Source organism: Alexandromys fortis, unplaced genomic scaffold (assembly GCF_014885135.2).
Source record: "Alexandromys fortis isolate MF-2015 unplaced genomic scaffold, M_Fortis_MF-2015_v1.1 scaffold_73, whole genome shotgun sequence".
NCBI lineage: Eukaryota > Metazoa > Chordata > Mammalia > Rodentia > Cricetidae > Alexandromys > Alexandromys fortis.
This window is the reverse complement of record NW_026067959.1, coordinates 4,121,616-4,141,367: the sequence shown is the minus strand read 5'-3', so window position 1 is coordinate 4,141,367 and position 19,752 is coordinate 4,121,616. Positions and strand designations below refer to the sequence as shown.

The 19,752-nt window shown below is 42.0% G+C and overlaps 1 protein-coding gene across 4 annotated transcripts in view; it reads right to left on the bottom strand.

Moving 5' to 3' along the window:
* Positions 1 to 19,752, bottom strand: part of Arl15 (ADP ribosylation factor like GTPase 15) — a 357,153-nt gene that overhangs the window by 233,326 nt on the left and 104,075 nt on the right. For all 4 annotated transcript variants that reach the window (XM_050152824.1, XM_050152826.1, XM_050152827.1 and 1 more), the window contains one exon: positions 1,245 to 1,389. In XM_050152824.1, the coding sequence (XP_050008781.1) occupies positions 1,245 to 1,389 (145 nt within the window). The remainder of the gene's footprint in view (positions 1 to 1,244; positions 1,390 to 19,752) is intronic.

Sequence of the window (19,752 nt, the reverse complement as noted above, 5' to 3'; positions counted from 1 at the left end):
GATGCTTAATCAGAAATCTGAGGTCTTCAATATCACTGAACTTCATTTGAAAACCTTCCTTGGCATTCCACCTCTGTGACTAGCTATGTCAAAATGAATATGTCACTATACCTTACTCAGGTGATTTAAAAATAGAATATATATATATAAATGATTCTTCCCTATCAAAGAAGATATTATGAGGCTCAGAGAGGGTAGTTTAGGTAAACACACTATGTAAATTAAATCTATCCTCATTTGCTTATTCATATAACAGATGTCTATATCTATGTCCAAACCTTGTGCCGACCTCTGTTTATGAATGTCAAATAAGACATGCTGTCTGCCCTTGGTAGTTTAGGAAGAGCTAAGAGGCAGACAGGTGAACAAAGGAGTTGGCAGGCAACTGACTGGAGGACTATGGAGCTGGAGGGGGGAGAGGACTAAGTGCTGTCTATAGGAAGAGGGAGCCCCGTGTCTATGCACCAGCTCCATGTTCACCCTCTGCAAATTCACCCCTAATTACTCCTAATGCCTCTCTCACCCACCCTTTACTCTAGACATATATACACATGTATTTCCTTAGAGACCCAATGTCTTTTTAAATCTATAACTCTAAGGTCTAGAAGGTTCTTGAAATCCTCACTTTTTCTCTAACTTAGTTTTCTCTAAACCTGAGCTGAACGGATGTGAAATTCCCGATCACCAATATTTTTCCTACTTAAGAAACCCTGGTGAATGATTTCATCGCCCGCCCATCAGCTAAGCCAGGAACTGAGTCACTGTTGGCTCTTCTTCCTCTTCCAAAGCCAACTGATTACCAAGCCCTGCCAATTCCGTCAACCACTGCTCTAGTCATTCTCCGCTCTTCGTTTTTCCTGCCTCACCTAAGGCCTTCGTCACCTTGTGTGCTATCACTGTCATCCTCTGTCTCTGCCTCTAGCAGCTCTCCTCACAGTTCATGCCCCAAACATGGCCCGCCTCTTCCCTCTCAGATGGACATCGGAGTGTGTGGTTTCCTTGCTCATAAGACTCCGAAGTCTCTGTACGCTACAGATAAGGCTCACATTTCCGAATCTGGTGTAAAAAATTTGCCAAGACTTGGTCTCCACCTTCTTATTTGTCCTCTGGCATGCCAAGAGACACACTACTGAAGTGCCAGGTTACACACTGAATGGACGGGAGAGGCCACCGAAGCGCACAGGACACTGGCAAGACTGAGCGACAAGTAGGAGAGAGAGACAGATGCTCGGTACAACACCCACCTGTGGTCGACACAACGTTCTCCGGGCTTTCGCTGCAGAGCTTGGACAACAGACTGCTCTTCCCAGAGCCTGTGAGGCCTATGCAAACCAAATCATATTCTGGGCGCGCAGGGGGTGGTCCCTTGCAGCAAAGTGCTCGAAAACACTGCCAGAGAGAGAAGAATATGGAGACAGACCTTAGTGATGTTTCAAACAACTATACAAATAGGCAGGAGTAAGTAAGTACCGCACGAAATTTAAGCAGGGATACGGTATCTTCAGGTGGCGACACCGGGGTCATAGACAGCACTGTGGCAAAGCAATCAACCCTCCTGTCAGCAGCCGTGAGACATGGTCTATGCTGCCACCCTGCCAGCCATGGTAGGAGCACTGGGCATAGGGCTCTAACAGCATCCCCCTAGTGCCACCGCTTGAACCTATCCATGAGGAAACTACGTAAAGTCCGCCTCAGATGCATCCTGTACCATACCTAGTGTGTTTTCTAAAACACCACTGTCTCAAAAGTCAGGGCCCGAGGAGTCGCTTCTGGGGAAGGATCAGAAGACATAATATGAACTGCAGCGCATCTTAGATTAGATCCTGAGTTGGGAGGAAGAAAGTGCCATAAATGACATTATTGGGACAATAGTGAGGACTGAATATAGACTGCAATATTAGATAACAGTGTTGCATAAGGTTAAATTTCCTGAATTAAATAACCGTGCTGTCATTATGTAAGGGAACGTCGTTGTTCTGCGGAAGCACATGCTGAAGTACTTGGAGGTGAAGGGTCTTGAAATCTGCAATTAACTGGCTCAGAAACAGTCTAAGGCTCTGACTCCCTCCACCCCCATCTGGTGGGGAGTGCGATAAAGCAAGTGTGGAAAAACACGAACCAGTGAAGCCCTACAACTCCGCTCTAGCCCTGGAACTTTTATTTGGGGCAGAGGCTGCTGAGCATTGAACTCAGGCCTTGCATATGCCGAGTTAACAATGTGCCCCTGAGCTCTTGGTCTCACTGTTCTGATGTCGATCCTGAAGCTAAGGCACCTTACATCACTAAATAATCTGTGTTACAGCTTAGCCTTCCTTGGCCTTTGCCAAGCTTCACTGACCTCAGAGTTCTACACACATACCATTTCTGAGCCATGCAAACTCATTTGGTCTTCACAGGTAAAGACAAAGGGATCCAACTTACAAGCTATCATTCACAAAGTGATGTTTCAATTTACCTTATATCCATTTATGATGCTGACTACGAACCAGCACTCCAGAGTCCAAGATATTTGCAATATTTGATATGAACATTAATTCATACAAGAAAGAGACTAGAAATGGAAGTTGGGAGGGAAGAGGACTCAGCTCATTTGATTGTCTGAACCCATATAGGAAAAGACCTCCTAACCTTGTGTTCATTCCTCTTACTCAGACACCCTCTGAGTCCTACTTGGCTTTCACACTCAAGCCTGATTATTCCTCTCCCCATTTCTAACTTCTGAACAAGTCTAGACTATATGACCTCAGAAACAGCTCTCGATTCTGTTGGCTTCTCTCTCTCCGCTTAGGCTGTGGTCACCTGGATACCAACACCCTGCCACTGCTTTCAGGAATATTTATTTGCCCTCTGTTTTCCACAGCACCCACTGGGTCTGATTATAAAAACAAAATCCATTCTATATCCTTAATCTTCCTCAGCAACTTCCCCTGACTTGTGGTCATAAACTCATATCATGGTCTGTAAGGCATTCAGGCAAGGTCCAGCCAACGCTGCCAGCCTCGTGTCTTCCACTGTTTCCAAGCCTTGCTGAGCATCTGTCACTTGAGGCATTCCCCTGTGCTGTTCCCTCTTCCGTACTGCTGGCTTTGCCAACTCCTCGGCTCTTTGGTTTCAGCTTAACCAGCCTTTCCTCAGAGCAGCCGGCTCTGATCTGAGACTGCATTAGCAACCAATGTCAAACTCTCACAGCATGTTTGCGAATTCATCATACAGACAATCACGGTTTCGTATTCACTACCAGACTGTGGGAACCACGTGTGTCCAATTTTGTCTCATATCCCCAGTGCCTGGCAGTGGACGGGGCAAAGACACCCTCAACAAATCGCTGTTGGGTGAAGAATGAATGACATTTAAGTTTCATCTAAAAAAGAGAAAAGAAAGCACAAAGGCTAATAGGAGGCTTGATCTATGCTTGCTGGGCTGCCTATGTTTAAAAGAAAGTGTCAAATAAGAGAAACCCTCGACTTTTACACTTCAATGCCAGAAGTAAGCCAAGTTCCCAAAGGAACAGTTTTGATGTGCAAGATCTATTTTCTCGGTACACTAGGGATTCTTTGTACCCCAAGTTCTCCCCCTCCCTGGTTTGTTTCAGAGGTTTTTGCTGACTTCTGGTAAACAACTTTATGATCCATATTCTACACAGACTTATTAAACTCTAATCATATTTCCTCTCTTCTTTTCAAGTCCAAGAGTCCTAATTATTTCAGGCTGCCTTCCTATGGTTACCCCTCCTACCCCTTCATCTTAGATGCTCTTTGGCCTTACTTTCGTTCCATTATGTCTTTTCCTGTAAGATTAACGACCGCTTCTATGTGCCAACACATCCCAATCTGAACTCACTGGAAGACTGCCTCTCACTGTCTGCCATTCCTCTCTGTCCACACAGAAGCAAGGCCCCGAGACTTCTGATGCATCTTACCTAAGGACAGATCTCTGGGTGGGCATATATATTTCCTTGAAGGCGGCCACTGGCTAGCAGTTGTTTACATTAAGAGGGGTCTTCTATGTTCAGCTATGACAGACTGCTTTGGTCTTTGGTGGAACAAGGAAGGATTCCATTGCTGCTCTAGAAACAAGTCCCTGGCTCACTCAGCTTCTCTTCTGTATGTAGTCCCACTGGATCAACCAACCCCTAGAGGACAGTGCCCAGTATTGAACCAAATTATCATAAATCTTCAAGACAAAATGAAATATATGAGGCCATAGGAATGGTTCGATGAGTCAAGGTGCTTGCCATCAAGCCTAATGTCCTCAGTTCATTCTCTGGAACCCATGTGGTCTGAGAGAGCTGACTTCCACAAGTTATCTTCTGACCTCTAGATGCATGCTGTGGCATGTATACATACCCTTGCAAACAAATAAATGCAATGTATAAAGCAAACTACGACCAACTGTTACATGACCTTGCTTAAATTATTCAAATCAATTTCACTCTACATATTTTGTCCCAAAGTTATACAATTTCATCTTCACACTCTCATTAAAATCCAGAATACAGCAACTTTATACCCAAACCCACCAATATCTATATCACCCTTTAATTGATGTCAGAAAACCTCAGACACTCTGACAAAAAAAAAAAAAAAAAAAGACCACGCTATTCTGCTTCTCTTTTCTCTTGTATTTTTCCAAGTGGTGTCAGCTCCGCTCCCATGGCTCTATTCACACAGCCTACAATGTTATCCAACATGGCAATGCCCTGGGCACACCCTCACCCCTGTCCCAAATCCCCAGTTCTGTAGTCCCAAGTATTCTGATGGAACCCACACTAACTCTGAATGAAAGAAAAGCTTCACCCTCCTGACACTCAGCCTAGGGAAACAGCATTTTAGTGAGGAAAGCCTAGACTAGCAGTTCTTACAAGAAATGTTTAAAACAAATCCCAGAATCAGAGGAATACATATGTATTGAAAATAAATGCCATGGTTAACAGAGAAAGTGTTATATTTTGAGCCAACAAAATAGAACTTTTAAGCATGTGCCATTTCGAATCTGGAAGGAATGTTCATGCTTTTTAAGTCAGCCCCCAAACTGTACGGGGTTTTCATTTGTTTCTTGTTTTAAAACCTAATGAAGCTTTGGATCTTATAGTCAATTTACTTAAAATTACTCACTTTGGCCTCTAGACTATACTGTACCAAAGTTCATTGTGTTTGTCTCCTACAGCAGCTCCCGCATTGTTGAGGGTAAGCCCCTTTCACTGTCGTACAATGCGAGACACAATGCTGTCGGCAGTCCTGACAGCGAGCAGCAAACTCGGGCTTCATTCCCAGGCCAGACACTGAGGCATTGTGTGACTCTGCTCAAGCCCCATAAACCTATCCATGCTTCAGCTTCCCCATGATTAACCAGTAACATTTAACACTATCTGCCACTTCCTTTCTTCAGGAGGATGTTAGGAGGCATGAGTTCAATGCTTTAAGCTCCTAAGAAAGGCGCCAGACGGACAAATAGCTGTTCACAGTGATGCTCATTTTCCTAAGGTATCCTGGCTGCTGCTTAGCTTCCTTGGCGAGAGTCAGGCAGCCTGACACACAGCCCAGCCTGGAGCCCCTTCTATAAGCTCAGAGCAGCCGCCTCATATTCTCAACCCCACCCTAGTTCAACCCAAGTTCTGCACACAAAATCCAAGGCCCTATGAAGCAGGAAACAAAGAACAGAGCAGTCTGAATCGTAATCGCACTCTGGGGGGGGGGGGGGGCTTACCACCATCACCGTCTCCCTAGCCTAGGCTACTCTAGCCTTTTTTTCATGGGCTCAGTTAGTCCTTGTTCCTTTTTGAAAGGAGGAAGGAGACCATGTGCATCAAGAATAAATTAATCAAGAACAAATAAAATTGTAGGGGGGAAATCAGGACTTGGATTATAGTCTGGTAGCCAGCCCTACAGCAAGATACTGTGGGTCTTACGTTTTGTCCATTTCTGTTGGGGAACAGTGTTAGACATTTGGCAGACGGGGCAGTGCAGTGAAGACTTGTTGAATATCTGCATAACAAATCAGCACCAGAAAGTAGTAACGCGGCACTTAGCTATGTATTTCATCTGCACCTGAAGACTCTGGCTATCCTCCAAATCACACACAAGTCCCTCAAACAGTGTGCACACTTGTTACTACTAAGCTCTCGGCCTCCAGAAGGAAGCCGCCCTTCTCTGTCTACTTGGTGAGCCCCTATTCAACGTACTGCTCAGAGGGAAGTCTTCAACCTCCTCCCCCATTCCTTGGTGCTATGTGCACTACAGGTACTGCAGGTAACATTGCCACATGCAGTGTTTTCTATGAAAAATTTACTAACTGACAAAAATATTCACTCAGACCCAAGGACATATTTATTTTTGGTCTCGTTGCTAGTTGTAAAAGAGTCTGGTTTTGCAGGTGCTGAAGGTGGCCAGGCATCAAAACAGCAAGAGAATTGCCCCTGCTACCACATACTTCTGGGTGAGAGGCTTGCTGAAAAGCCTCCTGCCCTGGCATTAGCCCCCATGCACTGCCAGGATTTCCTACCGTCCTGTGGCATGGAATTCCCAGCCTTGTGGAACATGGCATTTGTTTCAATCAATGCTCTGTTTTTCACCATGAATACAAGATTTTATTCTGAGCACGATTCCAATTTGATTGAAGCTCTGTAGTTGCTGGAATTTTTTCTTCAGTCAGTTTCAGGTCTTCCCCCAGTCTCAGACATTGCGCAACCCACAGCTTCTTCCTTATTTAAATACAGGCCTTATCAGACCATAAAAAAAAAACCTAATGGCTTCTATGACACACATATATATACACACACATACATGGAGCTGAGCCTAGCACCCCTGAAAAAAAGCTTGTTTCATGAAACATCTTCAAGTCAAGGCCATACCTTAAAAACAAGAGAAAACTCACTTCTTACTTTAGGTCTATGTCTCAGGAAGCCTGGCTTCCAAATCAGAAAGAAGCAGGTGGATGTTATTGCTAAAGTGTTTCTCTTTACAAACGTTACTTAAATATTTGACATGTGCGCCTGTGCACCAAGTGCATGCCGGCTGCCTGTGGTGAGGGACATTCCTAAAGCTGTTGTCTTCGTTGTTTTATTTGTTGTTCTTCTTGTTGTTGCTTTCCTTCATTTATTTGCAGTGCTGGAGATTGAACTCGGGGCTTCATAAAGTTCTTGCAATAATCAAGTACGAGCCTGTCTTCTGAAAAGGTAACCTAATATAAAATACAAATCCATGCCAAATGTGTGGCAGGAGGTGTCTGAACTGCTTATGTTCTACAGGAGAGAGACATCGGGATCAGTACAAATGGATGCTCACATAGGTCGAAAGAAAGAAAAAAGAAGAGGCAGCCAGTACTACTAAGCACAAAGTATAAGTAATCTGTGTGTATCAATTCAATGATTCTGATTTCAAGACCAGACAACAGGGGTTCAAAGAAGTCAGGTGGCTTGGCTGACAGGAACAGGACTCTGATCCCAGAGTTGCTACAGAACAGGAGCCTCTGGAAATCTAGGTCTCTCACATCCCAGACTGCGGCATGGAGAAGCAACTTTAGTTACTCGCTCAAGGGCAACCCAGTTAAGATGAAGTACCAGGGTGCTACAAAGTGGCAGGGCTGGGGCCTGAGTCAGGGCTGTTTAGCTCCTCCAGAGCCCTGGCTCATGTCCTCATGCCTCAGGAACTGCTGTACCCAGAGCCAGGGACCGGAACATCGTAAGTGGGATGTTTTAGTTGGTTTGAAGATGTTCAGAGAGCTCCGAAGACATGGCCGATTTCTTGATTGGAGAGAAAGATGTCTGGCAGAGGAGCCACGGCTCATTTTCCATCGCTCCCTGCACCATCCCCTTTACCTCTGATGTACCTTTCATTTCAGGCAAAGATGAAGAGATGCTTTCTCTGCCCATCACTTCATGGGTCTGCTCCACTCACCCTCTAAATTAGGGAACAGGGAAGGAGGAGAGGGGCTTGGCCAGTTTGTTTTGCCCTTTTTACCCTGGGGAAGGAAGCCACTTATCTGAAGAGAAGCCCATGTTGGACACAGATTTCTGATTCTATAAACAGAAACACGTCTGTTGGACAGTGGAACAGACAACAACAGAACAGTCTTCCTGCTACTGCCCTTAAAATATATGTGTGTGTAAATTTTGCTTTGATAAAGTAAGATAATAAGAAAAGCAAGTAAAGTTGATTGAGGGAGGCACGGGGGAACATGCATGAAAAAGTCAGGTCTCATAGAAACGCATGCAAACGCGATGACGGATGAGAAACATGCATTCTTCAAGGCAATCTCTGTTCGTAAGCACGCCTCACAACCTTGGAAGCCTCTGAGTTCTTGCAAACAGCGAGAAGAGTGAAGATGAAAACGGCACCGAAGGCAGCCCAAATACTAAGCAGGCAGACAGAATACTGCCGCCCTTGACCACCAGACAGCTCGGGAGACTTCCCTGCGCCGCAAAAGCAATCCACCTTTTGAGGTGAAAGATCCCACTGCCCTTGAAAAGTCTAGTGAGAAAAACAATAATCTGTTTTCATAGAAGATGGGTCCAACCTTTAGGCCATGGATAGGCTGGGAGCTCACAGATGAAGGCCCTGGTCCAGAATTGTCCCAGGGCTGGGGCTTCTGGCCAATACATCACACTGCCTCGGGACACTAAGTCTGTCTTTGCAGTCCCCCTTTGTATTTCTCAATCCACATTCCTTTTTTTGGGGTGAAATACTCCATTATTTCTGCTTTGTTCTGGGCTGTCTCCTGTCTCTGTCCCTATTAACTCGTGGCAACAAAAGAAACAAACAGAAGCAGGGGATTTCATGCTCAGTAGCTATAGACATTGGCCTCACGGCTTTGCAGAGGGCCAGACATCTGAGGCTTGAATGGAAGAGAGTGCCGCCGCCGCTGGGGCAGACCAGGGGCCCACGTGGCTCCCAGTCCGCACATCAGTCATCCTTGATCGGGAGTATTCACTGGCCTGATACGGCTGATTCAAGATTAACCAAAAGTGAGATTTAAAACTTAGGACATGGATGGGACAACTAGATTTAAAGAGACCAATTCAAGATTCTCATATATTCCTGGCTACCCAGAGCTGTAGCTCTGCCACACTGTTTACAGATCAGGGGAATCCAAGTCAAAGAGAAAGAGACTAAGAGACTCAGAAAGGAGGCTACGTTGGAAATACATGTGTTTCTTATTTTTAATATAGGGTTTTTATCTTGTAATAATTTGACAGGAAATCTAATTTTTAAGTATAAACTTTTATAATGACAGAATTATCTAACAAAAACAGCAGTAAAATCTCTAGGCATGGTTGTCTGTAACAGAACTCAAGCGGTATACGCTTTCACAAACATCTCCCAAGCAGGGCTTCACCTACATCACTTTTAGAACCCATGCTATGTTTTTCCCTAAAAATACAAATTTACTTAAAGAAATACAAATTTACTTACAAGTGAAACACTAATATATTTTATATAAAACCTCCGTTTTTTTTTTCCTCATTATATGAACAATTGTTTCTCAACAGAAAGTAGATCTTGAAAACACAAAACCACTTTAAACATTTCTTACCAAGGGCATTTTCTCTATTTCATGCATTTGGAAAGAGTCGGGTCATGAAAACATGTAAAGAGACTAGGCTCTCTTCTTCCATCAGAAGCACTGAAGTGTCACCTAAAGCTCCCTAGAAAGGAACTCCACAAATGCCTTCTTTGCCCTCAGACCAAGGGGCTTGCAATGCCTAAGAATAAAATAAATTTAACAATTTTTTTTAAAAAAAAATCTTGTAGTCCTTAACAGGAGAAACTATCCTTCTGCTTAAGTCTTTGGGCTCCATAAAAACTGAAGCTCATTCCCACATACTCCAGAGGCGTCAGTTCCTGCAGATCTGTTGACCTCACCACCCACCTCTGCCACTCACTTCCTAAGGCTTCGGTCAGAACATTTCCACTGTCCTCAGGACAATTACGGTGTCTGTCGTCATCACCCCAGGCATTCCCACTTCCACCTCCAACGGGCTAGGATCTCTCTAAAACACAGAAAACCCTGTCCATGACTTCAAATATTGTTATGACCATCTGTATCGGTGAGAGCAATATACAAATTCTTTACACAAGCAGACAAAGATTTTTTTGATTTGGCCTTGGCTGTCATTTTTGGTTCCGCGAAATGTCTGTAAATCACCTAAAACAGAATTTGACAGATAAAAGGAACCCGACAAGAATAATTCTTCATACTGGTATTTTCCGACTATATACTTGGACCACACACTCCGTTACCGGCTCCAGGTCATCTAAAGAGTCTGCCCGTCAATCCCCACCGTCTTTCTCTGGCATTTTTCAAAGTTCAGCTCAGCATTCCTACCTCTTAAAACTCCCATGACCCTCAGTCTAATTTAAACGACGTCCTTTATTTTCCGTCGGCATCTTTTCTCTTCCACTATCATAACACCCAGCGTTCTGTCAAGTTCATTTGCTGTCTGTCTTCCCCTACTGGATTTTGAGAACTTGAATGAAGTCACTAATTCAACTGTGGAACTGGATATCTGAACCCGCATCCAATTCACCACGTGGCAGGTGTACCCCAGTAAAGGTAGCACTTTGAATAAGTGCATGTCAGAATATCCTGAAATGAAGGGCTCCATCGTCACCAGGACAAGTTATTTCACTGACGGCCATCACCTAATCTAGGAAATAAGATCACCTCTCGGGATCACTGGAGTAATATACAAGGCATTATTTACCAAATGATAGCATAATGTGCAATAATTAATAGGTGTCATCATTATTAAAATGAGGGTTTTTTTCACTTAGAACAGGGTTTTCCTAAAAACATTGATTTCTGTGATTACCAATCAGCATTCTTTCCATAACATATAATTAAATATAATTCATGGTTAGGCTTTATTTATACATCCATTTGATCAAAGAGCTAATATAACAGCAAATACCAATGCTGGCTAATAATAAAGGTAGTCCTTTTAGTTTGCTGAAATAAGAACAATTAAAATTGCTCATTATATAATATAATGTGAGATCATATTTTTTTTTCTCTTGCCCTAGGGAGGGAAAACTAAAAAGCAATTTTTAAACATACCAGTCTATCCTGACTATGAAACTGATTCTTTGACTGTAAGTCCGCTACTAGGAAGACGCAGACAAAAGGATAAGGGCAGAGGCATATGTGATCCCCGTGCATCCTCTAAGCGTGCCGCTTTAACTGCTGATAGAGACAAATGTTGACTCTGGTCTAGTGCTGAAGAGCCAATACAGTGAGCTAGAAGATGTTATCTCGCCTCACACATCAGCACACGTGCCAGACAGACTCTGATTGTGAAGTCTGTTATTGGTGATGAAAAAGGCAGAGAGTGCACAGCTGGGTATCTCAGATCCACAGCTGAGCTGGCAGCAGTGGTAGTTCAAGACATCTTCTCACGTTAAAAGCTGGAATTAATCTGAGTTATTTAAAGGTGTGTTTTATTAAAGAGGCGCGTTCGACTATGATCAAACATCATGCACAAAAGCTGAGCACAGATGAAGGCAGACAACTGAGATCGCCTATGAACTATCAACAGATTTTCTTCGGCACCCACAAAACACTTACCAAAACCAGACACCAATAAAAAAATAATTTGTTCGTGCCTCAAAAAAGTGAAAAGTAGCATGTGGACTTACATTTATGTCTTCCATGTTTTTAGTCCTCTGTTCTGTAAGTCTACAAGCCCAGATACCTTATAGATGGTAAGAGAATCTTACAGGAGACTGATGAAGGTATGAAGATATTCAGGGAAAATGCAGGCTAAAGATTATCATCTCATTCCCCACATCCACAGGGGGCTGTTCAAGCATACACTCTATCAAAGGGGTTCTAAAACTAAATGGGAAAACATGAGATATGAGCATCGCAATTAATTTTCCTCTGACTGCAAAGAACATATGAGCTATATATTAAAAGGATTCTGGTAATTCACAGAATGGGTAAGAAGACTAAACGAGCCCCATAAATCAAATAAATAAATAAATCCAAGGTTCACCACAGTGGTCACTGCTACTTTGGCTATAAAACCTTACCAAAGACAGAAGTTGGAGCCAGGAGTGGGGTACTGCTGTGCTAGACCTGACCATGCTTTGGTTTGGAGGAACGTGGACTATGGGATTTATATTAGAAAAGCAGTTGAATGCTTTAAGTGAGGCTCAATGGTTTACACTACTACGGACATGGAAGACAGTGGTGCTGAGGGTGAAACTGGAGAGAACTGGAGATCTGAAGAGCACTTTGGCATCAGGCATAGAGATGCTGAGCTTGGAGTCTGCCCAGCTGGTTTTCAGTCTTGCTTTGGTCCAGTACTTCCACATGATGCTCCCTTTTGGAATGGCAATGTATATCCTGTGTCATTTGATGTTGGAAGTATGTTACTGATCTCCTTTTCATTTTGATTTAACAGCAGATTACAGTTAAGAGATTGCCTGAGTCTCAGAAGAGATTTTCAACTTTGGACTTTTAAACTGAGACTGTTACAGGCTATGGGGACTTTTGATGCATGGCTGCGTCATGTGCTGACTACAAGCCTAGTGGGGTCAGGGAGTGGAAAGTGGTAGTTTGAAAGAAAATGACTCCCATGAGCCCATAGGGGATGTGGCCCTATCAGGAGGTGTGGCCTTGTTGAAGGAAGTGGTTACAGTGGCAGGCTTTGAGGTTCAGGTGCTCAAGCCACACCCAGTGTGGCAGTCTCTTCTCGCTCCTTCTCCAGCACCATGTCTGCTTGCATGCCACCAGTCATAATGATAACGGCTACACCTTTGAACTGTAAGCCAACCCCAACAAAATGCTTTCCTTTATAAGAGTTGTGGTGGTTGTGGAGTCTCTTCACAGCAAAATAAAACCGTAAGACAGCCACCTAACACTGACTGATGGCTGGCCCGAGTCCAAATCTACCACAGACACAAGAGTAACCTGGAGACAGGTGCCAGAGACCATCGAACTGGCCAAGCTGGAGCCCTGGCTGCCACAGAGTCGAAAGCAGCAATGAAAAGAAGGAATTCTGACTCTTAAGTTGCTAAAGTATACTATTGAATATCCAGCATTCATTTTGGGGGAAGCCCCAAACATCTTCAAGCCTACATTGTATTGATATAAGAGAGAGTCCATTTCAGAGGCATAAAATGGAAGATTTATGTTCCACTTCCACAGACACTCTGACAGAAAATGACAGTCTTGAGAATGGGAAGACCAACCAGCTGAGTTTCAGGCAAGAGAGCAAAATGAGAGCTGGAAGACAGCGTTGACTTTTTGGGCACATAGGTTTAGCCTTCTTACTCGGCTTTCCTGTTCTGTCTTCTCTTCCCCCTTTCCAAGCTCCTCCTGATATAGGATGACATTTGATAATTGCACTGTGTACCTTTCCCTTGACTGTCACATCATGTAGGAGGGAAAATGGGGGCTGGTCATACAGGGAGCCCTGGCTACCACCTCGCTTTTCTCAATTAAAAAACAAGGCACAGTAGGGTAGTCCGGGGTACTTCTGTCACTAGAAACATAAATATAAAATCTCTTAAACACCCCAAGGATATGTGAGTGGGCTTTAAGGCTCGCAAGCATGCATGCACGTATTTATTTACTTTAAATAAAACCATTCTGGGTTTGCACATGTCTAGCTAGTATCAAACATTGAATCCTTCACATTTCCCATTTTCCAGTTTGCAAAGCATACCATAATCATGAAGCAAATATTAAGAGAAACCTATTCATCTGGAACATGGGGAAAAACGACTCAACTGTATTTACGATATCACAAAGGGGGTAGAAATAAAGCGTTGTATTTGGCTAACACACTTAGTTTTCCCCAAAAGAATAAAATTTGAAGACTTGCAGAAATGTCATAGTAAAGAAAAAAATAGTGGGGCATAAGGAATGGAAAATGATTTGATCAACGGTTCTCAACTTGTGGGTCATGACCCCTTTAGGGTTTACATATCAGATATTTACATTACGATTCATAATAGTAGTAAAACTACAGTTACAAAGTAGCAAAGAAATAATTTTATGGTTAAGGGTCACCACAACATGAGGAACTATATTAAAGGGTCCCAGCATTAGGAAAGTTGAGAATTACTGGATTAGGTAAGGTATGTTAAAAAAAAAAAAAAAGATGGGCTAGAGAGATGACTCAGAAGTTAAGAGCACTGCTCTTCTATAGGTTCTGAGTTTAATTCCCACAACCACATGGTGACTCACAACCATCTATAATGTGATCTGGTGCCCTCTTCAGGCATGCAGAAATACGTGCAGGCATAACACTATATATAATAAATAAATCTTTAAAAAAAGACATTATGCCTCATTAATGACTCTGTGGAAATAATTTATAATATTCTATAAAAAGAATTATGGTTCCATTCTGAACAGATCCTATAGCTTCCATGGCATTTCATAAACAAGAAAGGATGCTATGATTCTTTGATTTTAGTGTTAATATTAATTTTGTAGGTAAAACAAGTTTGGAAAAAAGACCCTTAAGAAAATTACTTGAGGGCAATTAGAGACAGAATTTACCAAAGGAAAAATATCCATCACTGAAAGCATATAAAAATGTATGGAGAAGATCTAGACATTCATCAAACCTCAAAAATGAAGAAAGATAGCACCCGAAAAAAAAATGCAGGAATTTTCTGCTATGAAAAAATCTGAGATAGAGTTTTAGTCTGAACAAATTCTGCATATAGTAAAATAATACTTCATTGTCACACCATCTGAAGACACTGGTATCAGGTAGAAAATTTTAAATTGCCCCCAGATGTTCTTAACCAATAGAACTTCTAAAAACCATAGCTCTCATTTCAACCTTTCTTAAAATTTCCTAATACCTTCTTGGTCACAGAAATACAAAAGACAAAGTATCCTAAAGCATGTTGTCTGAAATGTATTTCCAAGTGTTAAATCATATACTAGTTGTTTTCCTGTGAGTCTCAAACAATCACAGAAAGGAGATGTGAATTAACAAGTCAATAAGATGACACAATCAATATAGTCTGACCAAGTGTGAAGGAGAAATAAGATTCTCATTCATCCCACAAAGCAGCTATTCAAACTTTCAAGGCCTATGGATAGGCAAGACAGAAGTGTTGAAATGGACATCATCAGGTTAGGAGATGTGTAAAATGCTCACAGAGCAAGCCTGAGAACCTGAGTTTGGCTCTCCACACCCAAACACAAGGGAGTGTGCACTGGTACGCCCATGCACCCATGCACACACACACACACACATACACACACACACATATATGCCCTCTAACAACAAGAACAGGGTGGAAAGTCACAAGGAGTCCTAAATACTTTGATAATTCCTAACCCTGACACATGTGGCCTCAGTGGCAAAGTAAACAACAGCCAGAAGTTCCACTGAACCGTACCTTGATGACGTTCAAGAACCCACTATTCATTTTACTGAAGCAGACAGGAAATCAAGAGATTAAAGAAAACCAAGTACACCAAATTAAAAGGCCACTTACTATTAACCGTATTTTAAATATTTCCCCCTTCCAGTTTTAACACAGTTCCTAAAGATGTGACACTTCCCAAGTGTTTGTCTACATAAAGCAAATGAACGGTGTTCCAGAATGTGGCCGGGAGCACCATTATGGAATAAACACAGAGAGAGCCCCACAAGCAGTGGGGGAACAAAGGGATTCAACAAGACTCTTTCCTAGGAAAGGGACAGAAGAAAACAGCAACAAACAAACAAATCAGCACATGGTTGGAGACCCTACTTAGAGCACGTCCCAGGAAGATCAGCCTAGGTGGGCTTCACTGGACTCTGACTTTAGGTCCCCACCCAGCCTCTACCAGTCTTCAGTGCTGGGAAGCTGGCCTCCACAGACTGCATCAGTGGGCACTCGTGTCCTGTGGCTTCCAGTCCCATTGAATAAAATACAGGAGAGAGGAACGAGTTTGAGCTGTTCCTCCTACTTTCTTCTCCCAAGGCCGAGGAGACAGGGGGTTGTGTCACCTCACCTGCTTATCATGTCGGACCCTCCATGAGGCCCTCTCTACCAATGAGCTCCAAAAACAGCTCTTTGCTTCTTCAGGTTGCAGAATATTTGTTCACACTGTGTAAAGATGTGTCACTGTGATTGATTTCATAAAGAGCAAAATGGCCACTAGCTAGGCAGGAGAGATAGGCAGGGTTTCCCGGGAGAGAGGGGGAGTGGGGGAATCTATACACAATTTCGCTAGCAGACTGGGAGCAAGTCAGATGTGCCATACTAAGAGGTAACAGACCCACATGGTAGAATAGAGATTGAAAACTATGGGCTGATTAAGTTATAAGAGCTAGTTGGGGAAAAGCCTAAGCTAAGGTCAAGCTTTCATAATTAATAAGTCCCCAGGTCATTATTTGTGGACTTGCCGGCCAAAGATAGTCTTAACACGAAAGCTTGCTACATTTGGGACAAGGGATCTTCTTGGTACCCTGTCCACACCTTTGAAAATAGCAGTGTTACCAGCTTTAAAACTTTGCATACTGCTAATTTGAAAACACAGTTTCCGGACAGAACCTAACTGGTAGCCCTTGCAGTAGCTAAAATGGAATCAAGATGATACTGAGTCGTTAGCCAGAAAGGAAGGTAGGTTTTGGAAGAATCTAGGAAGACAGGAAGAAATTAAAACTGTGGTTATAAGTTTTGGATACCCATTATTAGACATCCTTGTGAGCTAGTAATAACTGTGCCATTCTAAGGAGTCAGAGCTCACTGAAAACCACCAGGTGATCTAAATCCACATGGGATGAGCTGCAGAAGGTTGCGGTATTCTTGCTCAGAAAAGACTCTTTGTTTTGACAAATTAATGTTTAAATGGCTAAAGCTGGAAGTTTAGAAACTGTTCCTTAGTCTTTATCCTATGAGTGCCATTGCTCATAAGTCTAGTGAATTATAGCGATCACTTTCAAGGGCTTTGGTTAACATTTAACCTCATTAACAAACTGTTATATTCCCTGTACAATTTTAACTAACATTTCTAAACACAGTACATTCAATTCTATTTTTAAAGCACTTCAAACACTTCACACAGAAAATGTTTCCAAGTGCTAAATTCTTATAACTCCAGTAAACTAATACCCAACTACCCAACTGAGTGACTCTTAAGTTTTCAAACATTCTCGTGTGTGTGTGTGTGTGTGTGTGTGTGTGTGTGTGTGTGTGTGTATTCTCAAGTAACTGAAGAGGCCAGAATAATGCAAACTTTTTTATATAATCAGTGTTAAATTGATACCAAAACCAGGCAAAGACACAAGAAAAAAAGAAAATCAATATATTTGCTATTTTGCTATTAACAATGATACAAGTACCTCAAATATACTAGCAAGTCAAATTCAATAAAAAATATATACACACATGTATACACATATACATCAGGTGGGATTTATATCTGGAATGCCACTATGGCTCACTTTATAAATATGTACTGATATACCATACTCTAACAGAATGAAGGACAAAACCAACATCATCCCTCAATATTGCAAAATTCAATAACATTTAATAATTTAAAAATTATTAAACAAACATGGAAGGAATCTCTATCAACATAAAAGTCACATGGAATCATACACATCATGGTCAAATGGGGAAAGACAGAAAACTTTTAATAAGATGAGCAGAGAAAGTGTATGTTTTCACCACTTCAATTTAACACACAACTGGAAATTATAACCAGAGCAATGAGATTTAAAAAACAAACACCAACAACAAAAAGAAAATAATTAAAAAGAACCAAAGGAATCCAGATTAAAAAGGAAGATGTAAAATTAACTGTTTGCATATGATATCTTAAATGTGGAAAACCTTTCACATTAGCATGAAATTAGGACAACCTCATTTGATAAGCGATAAATATCCAGGACACCTAAAGAATTTCTAAATATGTTGTGGGATAATGTGCTTGCACACTGTAAAGATTTGTCACTCATACTGATTTAATATAATGCTGATTGGCCAGTAGTAAGGCAGGAAGGATAGGTGGGGAAATCAGACTAGGAGAATTATGGGAAGAGAAAGACAGAGAGTGAGTCACCAGCCAGATGCAGAAGAAACAAGATGAGCATGCCTCACTGACAAAAGGTACCAAGCCATGTGGCTAAACATGGATAAGAATTATGGATTAATTTAAGTTGTAAGAGCTAGTTAGTAATAAGCCTGAGATAATAGGACAAACAGTTTATAATTAATATAAATCTCTGTGTGTTTCTTTGGAACTGAGCGACTGCAGGACCAGCCGGAACAGAAACTTCTGTCTATATAAATCTCAACAACAAAATCCACAGAATGGTGTGTGTGTGTGATCCCTGTATGTCAGCAATATGGAAACTAGACACTAACTAACATCAGTCTGTTTTCATTAACTGCTTCTTCACCTTAGTTTTTCAGACAGTACCTCACTTAACCTGAGTTCCCTACCTTGGCAATACTGGTTGGTCATGGAGACCCAGGAAGCCACCTATCTCTGCCCACTCTCATCCTGTGCTAGCATTACAGATAAGCATTACAACACCTAGTGAGTACTGGTGATTATAACTAAGGTCTGCATGCTTATACAGCACCAATGGAGCCATATCCACAGTCTCAACAATGCTTTAAAAATAAATAAATAAAAATAATTCTGTGGTAACACAGAAAGGATAAAACACACAGGATTTAATCAAACTAAGGACCTAAAAGACATTCAAACATTGAGCAGACATTTCTCCAAAGAAGTTATATAAAAGGTTTATAAGTGCATGAAAAGATGTTTATTACAGTCCCTTCATAAAGGCCACCCTTAATACTGCCATATTGAGTTTGGGGCTCCAACTAAAGAATTATGTGGATACAAACACACACACACAAAGCTCAAGTGTTGGCAAGGATGCAGAAGTAGAGTGTACAGTACTAAGCTATCAGAGAAAATAGCAGAATACTTTCTAAAAAAAAAAAAAAATTGAAGAATTGCTATTTGACCTAACATGCAACCTGAGTCTATCTCAATGATATATCTGTACATCCATGTTCACTGCAGCCTTGTTAGCAAGAGCTGAAACATGGAAGCAAACAAACCGTGATTGCTGATAGCTGAAATTTTAAGAAAATTGCAGTCTATGCATATGATGCAATATTATTTTGTCTTTAAAAAGAAGTTCTCACCTAAGTTACAATCTGGATCAATCCTAAGATACTAATGCTCTGTGAAGAAACCAATTTCAAAAACACAGAAGCTCCCATTCTGCTAATAGAGTACTTAAGGGCAGTAGAATCCATAATGCCAACTTTGAGTGGTAGTTGCAGGAACTCGGAGACAAGAATAGAAAACATAATGTCTCTGGCAAAGAACGTCAGTGCTACAAGATGGGATGTCATAGAGCTGGATGATGGCAATGGCTACACATCATTACAAATCAATTGGAAGCCATTGAACGCTTTAAAAATGGCTAACATGAACTGGGCGGTGGTGGTGCACGCCTTTAATCCCAGCACTCTAGAGGCAGAGGCAGGCGGATCTCTGTGGGTTCAAGGCTAACCTGTCTCAAAGAGCTAGTTCTAGAAACCCTGTCTTGAAAAAAAAAAAAAAAGAGCTAACATGATACACATTTTATGTTTGTTCTGTGTATTTTAACACGATTTTAAAAAATCCATGGGAAAAAAAACCGCATAGTTTATTTCAAATGCCTTCCTCCTCAAAGTCACCTCCTTGACATTAAAAACAATTTCTTCGTTTCTTCTCCCCCCCCCCCCCCCCCCCCCCCCCCCCCCCCCCCCGCCTCTC